At 40.5% G+C, this 18267-nt stretch overlaps 1 protein-coding gene across 3 annotated transcripts in view; it reads left to right on the forward strand.

Annotated features, from left to right (window-relative positions):
* The window catches only part of ARMC4 (armadillo repeat containing 4), a 204268-nt gene that overhangs the window by 139815 nt on the left and 46186 nt on the right, over window positions 1-18267 (forward strand). For all 3 annotated transcript variants that reach the window (XM_010381410.2, XM_010381409.2, XM_030940847.1), the window contains 2 exons: window positions 9107-9295; window positions 10881-11102. In XM_010381410.2, the coding sequence (XP_010379712.1) occupies window positions 9107-9295; window positions 10881-11102 (411 nt within the window). The remainder of the gene's footprint in view (window positions 1-9106; window positions 9296-10880; window positions 11103-18267) is intronic.

Below are 18267 nucleotides of genomic sequence, written 5' to 3' on the forward strand. Positions count from 1 at the left end.
ATTAGGAACCTTATGGGACCCTGTTGAGCTGTGCCCATGATCTCACTGGGACTTTGGCTCCTGGTATCTCATACCATGTACCTTAGGAAGTTCTTGGATCGGAGGCATATGTGATCACTTTTGTCATTTTTCCCAGTACGGCCCCAGTGCTATGGTTGATTGTCCCTACTGATGAAGCAACCGGAGAATCGGAAGTCATTAGACGCTGTGAGGTCAACTCCAGAGGAGCAAAACTGATTTGGAATTTGGCTTGTTGAACTGATTTCATCAATTTATATTCCATCAGACATAGCTAATACTCTGTTCCTTTTAAGTGTTTGTAACTATGGCTAAGTATTTTAAAGTTAAAATCCCCTTTTTTATTTTTCACCATTCAACAAATATTTATTGAATGTTCACTGAGTGATAGACATAAGTCTATATCCCAAGGGAGAATCAAAGATCAAGAAGACTGGGTCTCTGTCCTAGAAGATCCCAATAATAAACGGGGGGAGTATCTGTAAGAAAATTATTACAATATGAAGAACAAAAGACTACAGATGCCCTTAGCTGTGAATGACCACATCAGATTTTAGGATTAGTCAATTCTGCAGCTCAAAAAGGTCACCAGGGAACATGCGTATAGAGGAGATGAGTTGTAACACGGTAAGCATACTGGAAAGTGCGCTTGGACAAACCGAAGTGTAGCAGACCCCGGCTATTTTCCTTTTGATTTTGCCGTTCTTGCTGTGACCCGTGATGATTCCTGCCTATAAGTAGGAGAACTCCCAGAGGATTCTTCGGAGACATCATCTCAGACCTCATTGCCTGTAACTGGGCCCTGAGCAAATAATTGGCTGCTATTAGAAGTTGAGTTAGAGTTTGCAGGTCTAAGTAGGAGTTTGTGGGAGTTTGAAAGGGAATCCCAGTAAAGAAAATAAGAGATTCAAAGATGTACAGGAACCGGCGACTTTAGGAGACAGTATCCCAGAAGGCTGGAGTGTAGATTATGCCAAAGAGAAGACTGGGAGAGAAGAGAGTGAGATTGGGTCAAATCAGGAAAATGCCTGAATGTCATGCTAATGATTATTCTGAAGAAAAATGAAGCCAATAGAGGATTTTAAGACATTGACAGCCCTTTTGTTAATGGCCTTCTAGACTTTTTGGAGATCTGATATTCATTCTCAAGTCAAGGGCCTGTGTTAACATCATTCCTGGAAACCTTCCATGTTTATAAAAGTTTTATATTTTCAACTATATATATATATATATATTTTTTTTTACTTTGAAGGTCATTTTGACTCAATATGAGAACATCGATTTGCATTTTCTCTCCTGGAGTAGCTTAGAGGTGTCACTCCCTTCCCCTCATCATCAAACATTACTATTGGAAAGTCTAATGATAATGTCTTATTCTTTCCCTTAGAAGTGACTTGGTTGGCCAGGCATGGTGGCTCATGCCTGTAATCCTAGCACTTTGGGAGGCCGAGGTGGGTGGATCACCTGAGGTCAAGAGTTCGGGACCAGCCTGGCCAATATGGTGAAACCCCATCTCTACTAAAAATACAAAAATTAGCTGGGCGTGGTGTCATGCGCCTGTAATCCCAGCTACTCGGGAGGCTGAGGCAGGAGAATCACTTGAACCTGGGGGGCGGAGGTTGCAGTGAGCTGAGATCATGCCAGTTCACTCTGGCCTGGGCAAAAGAGCAAAACCCCATCTCAAAAAAAAAAAAAAAAAAAAAAAAAAGTGACTTGGTCTTTTTGCTTGACTGATTATAGAATTTTTTTTTTTAAAGTCCAGAAGTTATACCAGAATATATCTTTATATTACCCCATTCTGGGCCAATTTTTCCAAATATATAACTTTTTCAATATACTTTCAGGTTTTATTTATTTCAGGAGAAAGATTTTTTTATTCTAGATTTTAAAATATGCCCTATTGTAGAGGTTTGTCTTCTTTCTTGGGGACTCTTACATACATGTGTTAGATCTTCTCTGCCTATTTGTTGCCTTGAATTTTTTGTTAACTATTTTTACATTATCTTTCAGTTTTCACATCTTCTGTTGAAAAAGATTATCCATTATATTTATTTGTTCTTGTGCTCCTTCTAGTTCACTCTTCATTTCAAAAATACATTTTTATTTTATATTTAATTCTTTGTGGATGTCTTTCATCTGTCTTTTAAAAAGTTGCTTTTCAAATTAATCACCTAATTACAACTTCAGCAATTCTAATTTAGGTTTTTCCCTCATTGCTTTTATTATTTTCCTTTAGCTCCTATTGAAATTTTATCTTACAGTTTTCATCTGTTTTGTAGGCATGTCTTTCTAATGTGCTTTCATTACATAAGAGCATGATTTTGCTCCTTATTCTCTTTTTTTATGTTTACAGGGAAATTTTATTTTATTATTTATTTTTCTTTTCTTTTATTCTAAGTTCCAATATACATGTGCAGAATGTGCAGGTTTGTTACATAGGTAAATGAGTGCCATGGTGGTTTGCTGCACCTATTAACCCATCACCTAGGTAGTAAGCCCTGCATGCCTTAGTTATTTATCCTGATGCTCTCCCGCCCTCCATGCTCCAACAGGCCCCAGTGTATGTTGTTCCCCTCCCTGTGTCCATGTGTTCTCATTGTTCAGCTCCCACTTATGAGTGAGAACATGTGGTGTTTGGTTTTCTATTCCTGTGTTAGTTTGCTGAGGATGATGGCTTCCAGCTTCATCCATGTCCCTGCAAAGGACATGACCTCATTCCTTTTTATGGCTGCATAATATTCCATGGTATATATATGTACCATATTTTCTTTATCCAGTGTATCACTGATGGGCATTTGTGTTGATTCCATGTCTTTGCTCTTGTGAATAGTGCTGCGATAAACATATGTGTGCATGTATCTTTATAATAGAATGATTTATATTACTTTGGGTATATACTCAGTAATGGGATCTCTAGGTCAAACGGTATTTCTGGTTCTAGATCCTTGAGAAACCACCACACTGTCTTCCACAATGGTTGAACTAATTTACACTCCCACCAACAGTGTACAAGCGTTCTTATTTCTCCACAGACTCAAGAATATGTTGTTTCTTGACTTTTTAATGATCATCATTCTGACTGGTACCTCATTGATTTTGATTTGCATTTCTCTAACAATCAGTGATGCTGAGCATTTTTTCATGTTTGTTGGCTGCATACATGTCTTCTTTTGATAAGTGTCTGTTCATGTTTTTTATTTCTTATAATAACTCTATATGGAAATTGGAGTCTTTTTTATGTTCCTTTTTTTTTTTTTTTTTTTTTTTGAGGCAGAGTCTTGCTCAGTCGTCCAAGCTGGAGTGCAGTGGCATAATCTCAGCTCACTGCAACCTCCGCCTCCCGAGTTCAAGCGATTCTCATGCTTCAGACTCCATAGTGGGGATTACAGGTGCACGCCACCATGCCCAGCTAATTTTTTTATTATAGTAGAGACAGAATTTCACTGTGTTGGCCAGGCTGGTCTCAACCTCCTGACCTCAAGTGATCTGCTTGCCTCAGCCTCCCAAAGTGCTGAGATTACAGGCGTGAGCCGCCGCACCTGGCCCTTGCTCATTTGTAAGTGAAATGCGTTTCCCTGGTCTTTTAGAAGGGAGATGTGGACCAGGATGGCACTGCTACTTTCTTGATTCCCAGGATTCTATTGTCATCTTCACAGTGATGCAGGGTGCATTCTGGCCCCTCTGCTTCCTCCGTCTCTTTTTATCTGAACTTTCTTAGTCCTTCATCCCAGTGTCCCTGCCTTGCTCAATTTGGATGATGCAATGCCCTGTAGTTTCTCTTCCGTGCAGGGCTTTGTCCCAGAAAAGGCTTCAGTTTGTAGTTTTACGAATTCATGGAACTCAGGCCTAACAGAATGCCCCAGCACCATCAGACTTTATGGTGGTGTAGTTTTATCCGTTCATCACAGCCTGAAAAGTCCATTCCCAGCTGCTTCTGCTGCTGTTCTGGAACTTTCCAGTGAGAATTTCATGGCCCTTTGGGGTTTCTTGGCTCTCAAGACCTTCACAAATGCCTCTGCCTTCCCACTGTGGTTGCTAGTTTGTCCCGCCAAGTCTGCTTGTGCTTTGGGGTCAGTGGGGATACCTCGTTCACCTACTATAGTGTATATTGTCCATTGTGTTTTTTGTTTTGCTCTACTATCTGCACTGTTTTCATAGGGAGAGTAAGATTCAAACACTTTGCCACTATCATCTGTTCAGAATTCGTCCCATTTTTCTTGAGAAAAAAAAGAAGTTCTGTGATTTTGTTATTGACAAATGTATGAGACTATTGACGCATACAACATCACTGAGATAGTTGGGATAATTTCCCCTCCAAATCTCATGTTGAAATTTGATCCCCATTGTTGGAGTGGAGCCTAATGGGAGGAGTTTTGGTCATGGGGGGTGATCCCTTATGAATGCCTTGGTGCCAGCTTCCTAATGAGTGAGTTCTTGTTCTATTAGTTTCCACCAGAACTGATTGTTAAAAGTCTTTTTAAAAGTCTGGCACCTCCCTCCCATCTCTTGCCTCCTTCCTTTTACCATGTGATGCCTGCTCCCTTTCACCTTCTACCATGAATGGAAGCTTCCTGAGGCCCTCACCAGAAGCAGGTGCTAATACCATGTTTCTTGTAAAGCCTGCAGAACCATAAGCCAAATAAACTTATCATCTTTATAAATTACCCAGTAATTTATGAAGTATTCCTTTATAGCAACACAGTTGGACCAAGATGATCCTTGGAAGAGTTGAGCTTTGGGGCTATGCTTTTGAAGTCCCCTGAAATTCCAAGAGCTGCTGTTTCTGCTTTTGAATTTACATGTGCATGGCCTCATTTGAGCCAAGTATGTGGTTAGGATTTACAAATCTCAATATTGTGAAGGGGCTCTGGGTTCAGACAGATCTGGAATCAAATCCTGCTTCTGCCACTCTGTCATTTTACCCTTTACATATTAATTCCTCTGAGTTTTCTTCATCTGTGACATGCAAATACTACTGCTCCAACTACCACCACTAACTGCCTCAAAGGGTAATCAGGATTAAGTAGCGTTGGATATTTCAAGGTTAATACATTCATGTTTATAGCATTTTGATTTGAGAGCATCCTAATGCATAGAATTGTAATAAAGTAACAGTATAGAAGACAATTGAAAATATAATAATTTCTTTAGTACTACATAAAAATCCTTATTGTAGAATTTTACAAAGAACAGCAATTAACTATTTTCCAAATAAGCTTAAGAATACAACAGAATTTAGAAGTATGTCCTAACTATCAGAAATTGTATTTAGATTTAGTATTGAGAACCGGGCCACCAATATTGCTGCTGTCACTTCTCTCAGCAATCAGGTAAGGCAACATGTTACAGAGAGAAGGTGGCTTTGCCCTCCCATTTGGGTGGAACCTGAGTCGTGTCCTGCCTTCACCATTTAGGAGGCGTTTAGTTTGGTTTGTTGTACCCACAGTGAAAGCTTCTTTTAAGGCTATGAGTTTGCAAACAATAAAATTGAATGAATGTTAATTGAGTATCTACTAACTGCTAGAAACTGGCATAGGTACCAGGCATGCAACAATGAACGAGACAGAAAGAGTCCTCGCCCTCCTGGAACTTACAGTTCAGGGTCAAAGGCAAACAAAGAAACCACAACTATGAGGAATGAATAGATGCTGTAATACATAAGAACCAGGTATGATGGAAGATGCCGCTTAACCCAGACTTCGGGTTCAGGAAAGGTTTCTTGAAGAAAAGCATACCTTAGCTGGCAGCTGAAGATGTGTAGGAATTCCCAAGCTAAGAGAAAGATAGACAGAAAAGGTTTGTGCAGACTTGTGGAGACATGCACATTTGAGGACATGAAACCTGAAGGACTAATTCATAAAGTAGTATTCCCAATACTGGCTGGAGAGCTTTTTAAAATACAAATATTTTAATGGACCCCACCCAGACTTAATGAATCACATTCTCAGGGAATGAGTGCCAGGGTTGTTATTATTAGCTCATATAGGGAGCCACTGGCTCAGGGTGTGTGTAGGGGAGGTTGGAGAAGAGGTGTCAAGGCAGGGAAGTTGAGGCTGGAGAGATAAACCAGGAGTGCACCTTGAAGGGTTTGCAAACAACGTTGTGGAGTTTGAATTTTATCCTAAGGGCAGGGGGGAGCTGTGGAAGAATTTGGTGAGCATGGAGATGAGATGATCAGATTTACAGTTTCTAGTGATCACTCAGTTTAGACATGGTGCCTACCTTCATGAGGGATATAATCTAGTTTATAAGGTTCAATCTCTTTGAGCCTCACTTTAAAAAATCTAAAATGGAAATAATACTCACTTTGCATGATTCCTGTGAGGTTTAACTGAAATAACTTATGTGAAGTGCTTAGTACCATGCCTGATACACCGCTGGGAGGCAAAAGATGTGAATTATTATTATTTGAGAAAGTGATAGAGCCAAATGCTTGGTGGACGTTACACTCACCCCCATATGACCTCAGGGAAGGAGGAGACCTGACTCCAGGATCTTCTGACACATCCTTTTCCTTGGCCCACACCTGGGACACCACAAAGAGCCCACTCTCACCTCACTCCCCACTCGCCTCACTCCCCACTCACACCTCACTATGCACTCACCTCACCCACACGCACCGCACTCCCCACCACACGACCCCCATCGCACACCGCACGCCCCACGCTCACCGCACGCCCAATCACACCTCACTCCCCACTAACACCCGCCCCACGCACCTCACCCACTCACCTCACCCCACTCACCGACCCCACCCACCCACCCCACGCACACTCACGAGCACCGCAGTCCCCACACTTCACGCCCCACGAACACCGCACCCCACACACCGCACCCCACGCACACCTCACTCCCACTCACACCTCACGCCCCACTCACACCGCACCCCGCTCACCCATCCCGCACCCACGCCCACACTCCCCACCAACCCACACGCCACCACACGCCCCACTCACACACTCCCCACCCCACTCACACCTCACTCCCCTCTCACCTCACTCCTCACTCTCACCTCACTCCCCACTCACACCTCACTCCTCACTCTCACCTCACTCCCCTCTCACTTCACTCCCCACTCTCACCTCACTCCCCACTCCCACCTCACTCCCCACTCACACATCACTCCCCACTCACTTCACTCCCCACTCACACCTCACTCCCCACTCACCTCACTCCCCACTCTCACCTCACTCCCCACTCTCTAATTTGCATGGCTTTAGTTACAGTCTTTACTCTGATGAATTCCAAATCTCCACTTCCAGCCTGTTTTTTTTGCTTTTTTTTTGTTTGTTTGTTTGTTTTTCCTAAGCTCCAGAAACCCATACATTCATCTGCATCCTAGATAGTTCCACTTAAACGTCTATGGGTACTTCATTCAAATTAGGTCTTCTAATACCATATGCCACCCCAAGAAAACCAAACCAAGCAAAACCAAACCAACTTTTCCAACATTAGCCCTACTAAGTTGAGCCAGAGACGTGGGAATCATCTCAAATCACTCATTTCTATCTTCTCCAAGCAAGCTTCCCAAATCCACACTCTTCTCTCCAGGCAGAGACCACCACCCTCTACCCAAACCGTCACCACTTCCCATATGGACTAGTGAAATAGCCCCATGTTCCCTATACCATTTTTTGAGTCCACCCAACCCTGCACCCTGTAATTCTGAGAAATCTTCTAAGATACAAAATTTATAAAAATCCTCCCCCTACACTTCAGCCTCTTCAGGGGCCTTCTAATGCCCTTAAAAAGGAACTCCAAACTCTTTACCAAGATGCCTCCCGAAGGATCTTAAAGGTGACACCCTTCAAGATCTCACCTCTTAAGTCTCACTTTCTCCCATGCTACCTTTCCTATTTTTTACTCCAGTCATTCTGAACTAGAAAAAAAAAATCACCTTCTCTCTCACTCTCAGATCTATGCAACATGATGATTTGTCCAATCAGAATCCCTTTCATGCTGGATAACTCTTTGTCCCTTAGGCCTTGGGGAGTCAGCCCTTGAACCTTTATATTAGTTGAGGTTCCGTCATTGTATGGATGTGTCGTCTCTTCATCTCCTCCTCCCTCCAGTGCTATTTGTTATTCTTGTAATTTCTTAATGCCCGTCCTCTCCACCAGTTGTAAGCAACATGGTGGCAAAAGAATATATAGAGTCGATCCACATTATTCAGATTCTCCTTGGGAATTTGCCTACTTGCTCAAATTTACTTGTAACCCCCTAATCAATACGGTCATTCTTGGACGTGCGCAGAGAAGTGAAATATGTGAGTTGTCTAACGCACGCGTTCTCAGCTGAGGTTGAAGAAGGCGATTCTCTGCCTTCTTGTTTCAGTTCTCATACTGTAAGCAAGTGTCCATTTTGCAGTCCATGTAGTGCCATAATTTTTGGATTTTTGTTTTTGTTGGTTATTTCACTGTTCGCAATGGCCCCCAGATGTGGTGCTGAGGTGCTGCCTATGCTTTGTAAGCGCAAGAAGGCTGTGGTGTGCCTGAAAGAGAAAATACCTGTGTTAAATAAGCTCCACTGCATGAACTGTAATGCTCTTGGCCATGAGTTCAATGTGAATGAATGAACAATATATATGAAATCAGGTGTCTTCAAACAGAAATACACATAAAACAAGGTTATGCATCCATCAACTGATGAAAATGTTGTAGCCAGAGGCTTGCAGGAACCTAATCCTATATTTCTCCGAAGAGAAACAGTTTAGTATTGGCTAATCCAGTGTTTGCAGTTACTTTACAGAACAAAGCTACTGCAAATAGTAAGAATCAACTGTACTTTAATAACTTTGATATCCTCAGTAGCTAACACAGTGACTCTCATGTAATAGTTATTCAATAAATATTTGTTGAAACTGAATTTTTGTATGTACTGTATATGTATATAGACTTATACATATGTACACACACATACTTTATACATATACATGTAGAAATAATATGTAATATAGAAATAAATTAAGCTGAAGTAGTCTTTCATGCCAAAGATGTGCCTCACAGCTGTATTGTTACTTTTTGCCCCTTAAAAAATGCTTAAATGTAGGCTTAGTTTTGATACTACCTTTATTTTTATTTTTGTCTAGGATGCTGGGGAAATGGTTCGTTCCTTTGTTGGTGGTTTGGAACTTATTGTCAATTTACTGAAATCAGATAACAAAGAAGTTTTGGCAAGTGTATGTGCTGCCATTACCAACATAGCAAAAGATCAAGAAAATTTAGCTGTTATTACAGATCATGGAGTTGTTCCTTTGTTGTCCAAGCTGGCAAATACAGTAAGTAACGTATCTTTTTGTTTTACATGCATATTGTCCTGAGATATCATGGTGTAGTGATGAAAACAATGAGTTTTCAGTCCAGAAACCTGGATTCAAGTTTAATACCCATTGCTAATGAGGTATGAGATTTGGTCAACTCATTTAGTTTCTCTGAGACTAACATATGTGAAAGTGTATTTTAAACTATAAAATGTTAATATTGCAAGATCCTTGTAAAATAGAAGCTGTTTTTTATTTGCCACTGGCAAGTAAAGTGGCAAATACAAGCGCTACTATGTAAGTGTTAACTATCATCTTCACCACCACCATCATGGTTATGATTCTTGGTGGTTGTTCATGCCAACGTTAGAAGTCAAATGTGCCTCCCCCAGCTTAACAAGCTTCAGTCGATGGCATTCTTGAGCTGGAAGACTTTGGCAATGATTGCATTGTTTATCCAGAGCTGGGCCAGACAGAATAAGCGGCCTTGAGAGACAATGACTTCACCATGACCAGAGGTATTTGAGCATAGCTTGCACTATACTTGGCAGAAAAGTCATAGAGCAGACATTCAAACCCTGGAAGGATGGTTGGTCTAGAAGACTTCGAGTTCCTAAGAGTATCTGTCAGATTCAGTTAAGGACACCAAGTTGTTGCCTGAATCAAGAGAACAGTACTCTTAATAACCACAAAACCATCCGATTCAGTTATAGTATGCCCATACAAGGCAATTGCATATACAAAGAAGGATATAGGCTGCATCAAAAAATACAGAAAGAAAAATGGAAGACCCAAAATGTGTCTTCAGATTTGCTGCGCTCTCTTCTCCCTCTTAGGAGCCAAGGGAACCAAGGTGTATTACTGATACTGATGTATTCCTAGGGTGGAGAAATCGAGTCAGTCCACTTATCCCAGTTAAGTGCAGAATCCCTTTAAGAATATCCAATATTCTTTAAATATTTGGATTACAAAACAACTTGCTAATCTGTAATTTTGTGTTGTGTAGTAGACTTACTCTAAAGAAAATCTAGCCTTGAGCTAATGACTGATGTCAGATGCTTGGTCACCTTTGAGTGCACTGACTACATTCAGTTCATAAGAAGACAACTCAAGATTGAACGTTGGTCCATGGGTGACCCTACCAAAAGTCTAGTTCCTTCAGCTGGGTGCAGTGGCTCACGCCTGTAATCTCAGCAGTTTTGGAGGCCAAGGCGAGCAGATCACTTGAGGCCAGGTGTTCAAGACCAGCCTGGCCAACATGGTGAAACCCCTTCTCTACTAAAAATACAAAAATTAGCTGGACGTGGTGGTGGACACTTGTAATCCCAGCTACTTGGGAGGCTGAGGCATGAGAATCGCTTGAACCCAGGAGGCGGGTTGCAGTGAGCTGTGATTGCACCACAGCACTTCAGCCTGGGCAACAGAGTGAGACTCCATCTAAAAAAGACTAGTTCCTTCAAGACATCACCTAGGTAGTCAGCCAGCTGGCCCTTCTCTCTACACTCATTGGTGTCTTAATGGTTAATAAACATAAAGTGCTTATTGACATGATCTTGCAGGGTCATTACAATGCACAGATCCCAATTCATTTTCCTTTGCACAGAATAACAATAAATTGAGACATCATCTAGCAGAAGCTATTTCACGTTGCTGTATGTGGGGCAGGAATAGAGTGGCCTTCGGTGAGCACAAAGCAGTGGCTCCACTAGTGCGTTACTTGAAATCGAATGACACCAACGTGCATCGGGCGACCGCTCAGGCCTTGTACCAACTCTCCGAAGATGCTGATAACTGCATCACCATGCATGAGAATGGTGCAGTAAAGGTACAGTTGAATGACTTTGTGGTTTAGTCCAAGTTTGGTGGTAAATGTAGGCTGGAAAGAAACTTAGGCATCATTAAGATTTCTCTAAAGGAGGTATTCAGGGACACAAAAGTGCCTGCCTGCTGCATCATGGCTGCACTTAAGCCATGTGTTACCAAGATTTTTTTTTTTTTCCTTTTTAAACAAGGTCTCACTGGGTTGCCCAGGCTGGAGTATAGTGGTGCAATCATAGTTCACTGCAGCCTTGAACTCCTGGGCTCAAGTGATCCTCCTGCCTCACCCTCCCAAGTAGCAAGGACTACAGGTGCATGCCACCATACCTGGCTAATTCTTTTAATTTTGTATACAGACAGGGTCTTGCCATACAGCCCTGGCTGATCTTGAACTGCTGGCCTCAAGTGATCCTCCCGCTTTGGCCTCCCAAAGTGCTGGTATTACAGGAGTGAGCCACAATGCCCAGCCAGTGTGTTATGATGATTTATGCTGCAGAAAAGTTGTATGGAGATAGAATTTTTCTAAATTAAAGCATAGAAATGTCCTTAGTAAAATAATCATTCCGTAATTTGATATTGATGAAAGAAAATGTACAGCATATGAACAAACAGTAGTATTCACAATTCTATTGGCTATAGTGTTTACTTAACACATAAATAATAAAGGATAGAGACAACCATAGGCACCAACTAAACACCAAAGGAACTGGCTGAAACAATAAATAGGTGGAGCTTGTCAGTCTAAACCATAACGACAATGGATAGATTCAAAGACATGTTCGTTTGTTTAAATCTGTGCATCAGTAGACAATTAGGAAAGTTTCTGTAAAGAGACTCTAACTTATCTACACATTGCAAACTACCTAGAATATTATGCTGGCAATAAATATAAAAATATTTAGAGTACATGAACAGCTTACATGTATTAGGAAAATTTGATTTAAAATATTAGTTCTTTTCTATAGCCTGTTTCCTTGTACAATATCATTTTACTGTTTATTACCTTCATTTGGAGCCTATGACAACCAGATGCATTTACATCTTAAAATAGATGCCCAAAGTGGACTTGTTGTTTTAGCTAAGAGTTAAAAACTCCAGTTAGTCATATCTAGTCAAATCTAGATATGCCAGATATGAAACATCTTAGGAGGAATCGTACTCTTAACATACCAATTGGTAATTTTTGAGGCAATTATTTTAATTAATTCTTGAAATCTATTCCAGTGGGAGAATATGATGTTAATTTTTCTGAAATTCAACTCAATTTATGTTTGAATGTGTCAACCTTTCCATTATAAATCTGTTTTTACGGCATGTAAATTAGGCCAGATTAGTTTCTTCAAGCAAAAATCTGGCAAAAAAAAAAAAAACCCCATCTTTTAAACTAAGTAACAATTTTTAAAAGTAGATTATAAAAACCATATTGGAACATTAACTTCGAGTTGTTCAAGAATGCTAAAAAGGCCATTGTCTCAATATGACTGTGTTCTCATTTCAAAAAGGAAGATATTTCTAATTTAAAAGTATACATACTTTTATTGAACAGGGACTTGCACAACCTAAGTATGCAGTCTTAAAAAAAAAAAAAAAAGAAAACTATTTAAGTAGCCAGGTAGAAATGTCTGACATATAGCATATGCTTAGACAACTGCCAGTTAGTTTAAGCTCAAAAAGTTTTAAAATGTATTGACACACACCTGTAGTCCCAGCTACTCGGGAGACTGAGGCAGGAGAATTGCTTGAACCTGGGAGGTGGAGATTGCAGTAAGCTGAGTGCACCACTGCCACTGTATTCCAGCCTGGGTGATAGAGCGAGACTCTGTCTCAAAAAAAAAAAAAAAAAAAAAAAAGTATTGAGGTGTACATGTAATGGTTCAGTTGACGTAAATGCCTGGTGTATATGCAACTCACAATGATTTCTTCAGATGCAAGCCAATAGATAATCCAAAATCATTTATGAATATTATCCTACCTTGTAAAGTGATCAAACTGTGTTTGCCCACCCACACAGTTAGGAAAGTTTCTGTAAAGAGAAACTGTAGAATTAGAAAAGTAAGGCAATAAGAAAGATTTAAAGTGAAGGACAGAAAAGAAAAAAGCAAATAAGGAAAATGGTGTCTGTTGTGTTCTAGAGCCTTTCCCAGATTATCCTTGGGTTTCTTGGGGGCCTTTCTCTTTAGTCTGTTTGCATTTCCAACAACCTGTTGTTTCTACTGGAGGAAAACTGTAAAGAATGGGGTACTATTTTTGTAAATTACTCTGCAATAACATAGAGGCAGGCCTTTTCCATGCTGTGTTACCAGCAAAAATATGCAACCTGGAGATTGTCTCTCTCAACCTCTTTTTCCTACTCTGTTCTGAGCCCCAGAACTTGTGGGGTCATGGGGGAAGCATAACAACCTGTGTTTCCTTTCTCTGGTTTTCTTTAAGGAGGAAAAAATGTAGGTGTGGCATACTGGGTGTTGGTAGAATCATAATTTGATAGTTGCTTGGATATGGGAATAAAGGAAAGCCTAGTAAAAAAATGATTCCAGATTTCAGTCTAGACGAAGAGGAAGAGGAAGAGTTCATGAGCAAAATATTTTGGCACATCGGGTGGTTCAATTACCTGCAAAGAATGTGTCACAATTACATGTGTGACTGCTAACATTTCTGACTTTGAATGCAGGTAAATTTTATCCAGTATTTTGGCAAAACCCTGGCTGTCTTTGTTCCTAACTCCTGCTGCCCGCTTCTTGTCAAATGCTTGTCGTGTTATTTTCCAGTTGTACAAACATTCCTGCTGCAGCTGCCAACGACTGAATGTTGACAGGCTCTTTGACAATGACCAGAGTCACCCTGTCACCTATTCATAAGTAATTGATCCTAGGATTAGCTGCTTTGTTAGACAATTTCCTCAACAGCAGTGGCCGATGTAATGCGGTGTGTCTGTCTCCTGAAGGCTGAGGCTTATTCTGCCCTGACTGTGACGGAGCAGGGTCTGGAATATGATGAGTCAGTTTCTAATGTGTTCAGTTTGAATCGTCAGTTTGAATTTTAGGTGCAGAGCAGCGCTGCCTGGCAGAAATGTCACATGTGCCACGTATGTAATATTAAATTTTCTAGCAGTCACACTTTAAGAAAAGATAAAAGGAAAAGGTGAAATTAATTTTAGTAATATATTTAACCCAATACACTTGACCCTTGAACAATGCAGGAGTTAGGGGTGATGACCCACTACACTGTCAAAATCCACATATAACTTTTGACTGTCCCAGAACTTAACTGCTAATAGCCTACTGTTGATCAAAAACATCAACAGATGATTAATACGTATTTCGTATATTATATGTATTATGTATTAGTACAATAAAATTAGCTAGAGGAAGAAAAGTGTTAAGGGAATCATAAGGAAGAGAAAATCTATTTACTGTTTATTAAGTGGAATTAGATCATCATAAAGGTCTTCATCCTTGTCATCTTCACGTAGAGTAGGCTGAAGAGGAGGAGGAAGAAGAGGGGTTGGTCTCACTGTCTCAGGAGTGGCAGAGGCTGAAGAAAATCCACATATAAGTGGACTCGTGCAGTTTAAACTTTTGTTGTTCAAGGATAAACTGTGTATATCCAAAATATTGTTATTTCAACATATAATCAATATAAAAATTACTTAAGATATTTTATATTATTATTATTTATTTATTTTTGAGATGGAGTTTCAGTCTTGTCGCCTAGGCTGGAGTGCAATGGCTCAATTTCGGCTCACTGCAACCCCCGCCTCCTGGGTTTGAGCGATTCTCCTGCCTCAGCCTCCTGAGTAGCTGGGATTACAGGCACCCGCCACGATGCCCGACTAATTTTTGTATTTTTAGTAGAAACAGGGTTTCACCATGTTGGCCAGGCCGGTCTCGAACTCCTGACCTCAGGTGATCCACCCACCTCGGCCTTTGTACCCAAGTCTTCAAAATGTCTTGTGTGTTTTCCAGTATATCTCAGCTTGCACTAGCCACATTTTTTTTTTTTTTTTTTTTTTTTTGAGACGGAGTCTTGCTCTGCCCCAGGCTGGAGTGCAGTGGCGCAATCTCGGCTCACCGCAACCTCCGCCTCCTGGGTTCACCCCATTCTCCTGTCTCAGCCTCCCGAGTAGCTGGGACTATAGGCGCTCGCCACTACGCCTGACTAATTTTTTGTATTCTTTAGTAGAGACGGGGTTTCACTGTGTTAGCCAGGATGGTCTCGGTCTCCTGACCTCGTAATCCGCCCGCCTCGGCTTCCTAAAGTGCTGGGATTATAGGCGTGAGCCACCGCGCCCGGCCGCACTAGCCACTTTTTAAGAGCACACCAGTGGCTAGTGGTTTCCTTGCCGGACCGTGCAATTCCAGAGGGGAGAGTGGAGAGATTTGGAAATTATCAACAGGGGTTATTAAACCATTAATGAGAGTGGAGGAGATGTTTTTGGCAGAGAGTTTAGAGAAGCCTGGGAAATATCTACATTTTCACTTTCGGGGCATATAAACTAGGAAGAAGTGCTGTCAGACTAGACTGGAGAAGTTAGGAGGTTAACCAGGAGTTCTAGAAGCCAAAGGAAGAGCAAGTTTCAGAAGAGTTTGTATTTAAATACTGCTAAGAGGTCAACAAGGATTTTCTGATCCAATTATGTTGAAAAATCAGCTTGTGTTTTAGAAGAGGTAAAAATCTCTTCTAAATGTGTTAATCAATTCCCTCTAATACAGTATGATAGGAGTATTCAATCCTATTCTCTTTATGATTTTGCACAGACCTCCTTTTCAAATGTATCAGCCCAGGGATTTGTACCATTACAAAACCTTGTGAATATGGATGCAAATTTGTTGGAAACTATGTGGAAAATATGAGAAGTCTAAGAGGTACCCGAGTTATTTGCTAATTATAACAAAACTGTAGCATAGGAAAGTAATGGGGAAGAATAAATTGCAGGAAAAAATTCATCAAGGCAAGCCCTTTCCTAGGACAGAAAAAGTGATCAAGTAGAAAACTGATGAGCACCTATTAAAGGCGTCAAGCTTCTTTCCCCATGGTGACATTGGATTTGTTTTTGCAAATGTCTATACCAGGCAAGTGAAAACTACATCATGGCTTATAACTTTCTGAAAGACAGGAAATTGAAGAGATTGCAGACAAATACAATCAGAAGTATGTCCAGCATTGGCAGAGTGAGTGGAGAGCAGTTCAACTGGAACTGCTGAATTGGTACAGCCAACAGGCTCGCTGCCTCCTAGGCTCAGTACATGTACTGGCGTTCCAGAGGGCCAGAAAGATGATCCCAGATGCAAACACACCCATCATTTTTGAAGCCTAGCACAGGAAAAAAAAAAAAAATACCGCTAATGTTTGCGAGTCAAGTAAACGGATTTTAGATACTAAGATCACCTAGAAACACTCATCAAGTGCCCGTATACTTAATTTTTTATCTAAATATATTTTCTGTTAATTAAAACTCTTAATGTCGCTGTAGTTTTGAGTGCTTTTCTCCCATTCCAGACTTTCCTTGGAGTGCCGAGAAGAGTTTACTAGGTGATGTGCTATTAAATAACTTAATAACTAGATGAAATCTTTTACTGATCCTAATCAATTGGTATCGATGAATATATACTACATACAGAGTAATAAACAGACTTGTTTCTGATTGGCTTTTTTCTTTTTATTTGCATTTCTCCTGTAAAGTGAGAAAGAAGTTCATGATTACTGAAGGGGTCCAGTAAGTTAGAGTTTAGTTCATCATGTTTAACTTTAATATCATACGTACATCAAATGTTTTTCTTATTTCATTTTTTTTTTAATTTTAAGAAATCTTGACAGCTTTAAGGAATAATTGACATACACATGCACATATTTAAGGTGTACAGTTTGATGGATTTTGACATATATGTGCATATACCCACACATACACATGAAACTATTACCAAACCAAAATGATGATCACCCAAAATTTCCCAGTACCCTTTCATAATCCCTGTCTCCTGCTCCACTCTGCCTGGGCCAATCACTGGTCTGCTTTCTGTCAATATAGATAAGTTTTCATTTTCTAGAACTTAAGAAAAATGGGTTCCTACTGTAAGTACTTGGTTTTTTGTTTGGTTTCCTTCACTCAGCTTACTTATTTTCACATTCATTCACGTTCTTACGTGGATCAATCAACTCTTTTATCGCTGAGTGGTAGTCCGTTGTATGAAATTATCATAATTTGGTTATCCTTTCTTTTTTGTTTTGTTTAGTTTTGTTTTGTGACAGAATCTCTCTCTGTGGCCCAGGCTGGAGTGCAGTGGCGCGATCTGGACTCACTGCAACCTCTACCTTCTTGGCTCAAGCAATTCTCGTGCCTCAGCCTCCCGAGTAGCTGGGGTTTCAGGCGTGCACCACCACACCGGGCTAATTTTTATATTTTTGGTAGAGACTGGGTTTTGCCATGTTGGCCAGACTGGTCTCGAACTTTTGACCTCAAGCGATCTGCCCGCCTCGTCCTCCCAAAATGCTGGGATTACAGGAGTAAGCCACTGTGCCCAATCGCCTTTCATTTGTTAATGAATATTTATTTCCAATTTGGGTTGTTACAAATAAAGCTGCTACAAACATTCATGTACAAGTCATTGGGTGGACATTTGCTTCCTCTTCTCTTAGGTAAATACCCAGGAGTGAATGGCTGGATCATACAGTATGTGTACCTTTAACTTTTTAAAGAATTGCCAGACCGTTTTCCAAAGCGTGCCATTTTTGCATTCCCACCAGCTGTATAGGAAAGCATCCCTGCCAACACTTGGTATGGCCAGTCTTTTTGATTTTAGATGTTCTAATAGGTATATCATGGTATCTTATGATTTCAATTTCAATTTTCCTAATAATTAATGATGTGGACATCTTCTTACGTGCTTGTATATCAGCTGTATAACTCCTTGGGCAAAGTGTTCACATTTTTTGACCACTTTTTGATTGGGTTGTTTGTTTTCTTATTATTGAGTTTTGAGAGTTCTGTATGCATTCCGGTTGCTTACCAGATGTGTAATTTGCAAATATTTTCTCCCAGTCAGTAGCTAGTCTTTCATTCTCTTAACTGTGTCTTTTGAAGAGCAGAAGTTTTTAAGGTTGATGAAGTCCATTTTTTTTTTTAATGAATTGTGTTTTTGGTTGCATATCCAAGAAATATTTGCCTAACACATGGT

Source organism: Rhinopithecus roxellana, chromosome 11 (assembly GCF_007565055.1).
Source record: "Rhinopithecus roxellana isolate Shanxi Qingling chromosome 11, ASM756505v1, whole genome shotgun sequence".
In the NCBI taxonomy this organism is placed as follows: domain Eukaryota; kingdom Metazoa; phylum Chordata; class Mammalia; order Primates; family Cercopithecidae; genus Rhinopithecus; species Rhinopithecus roxellana.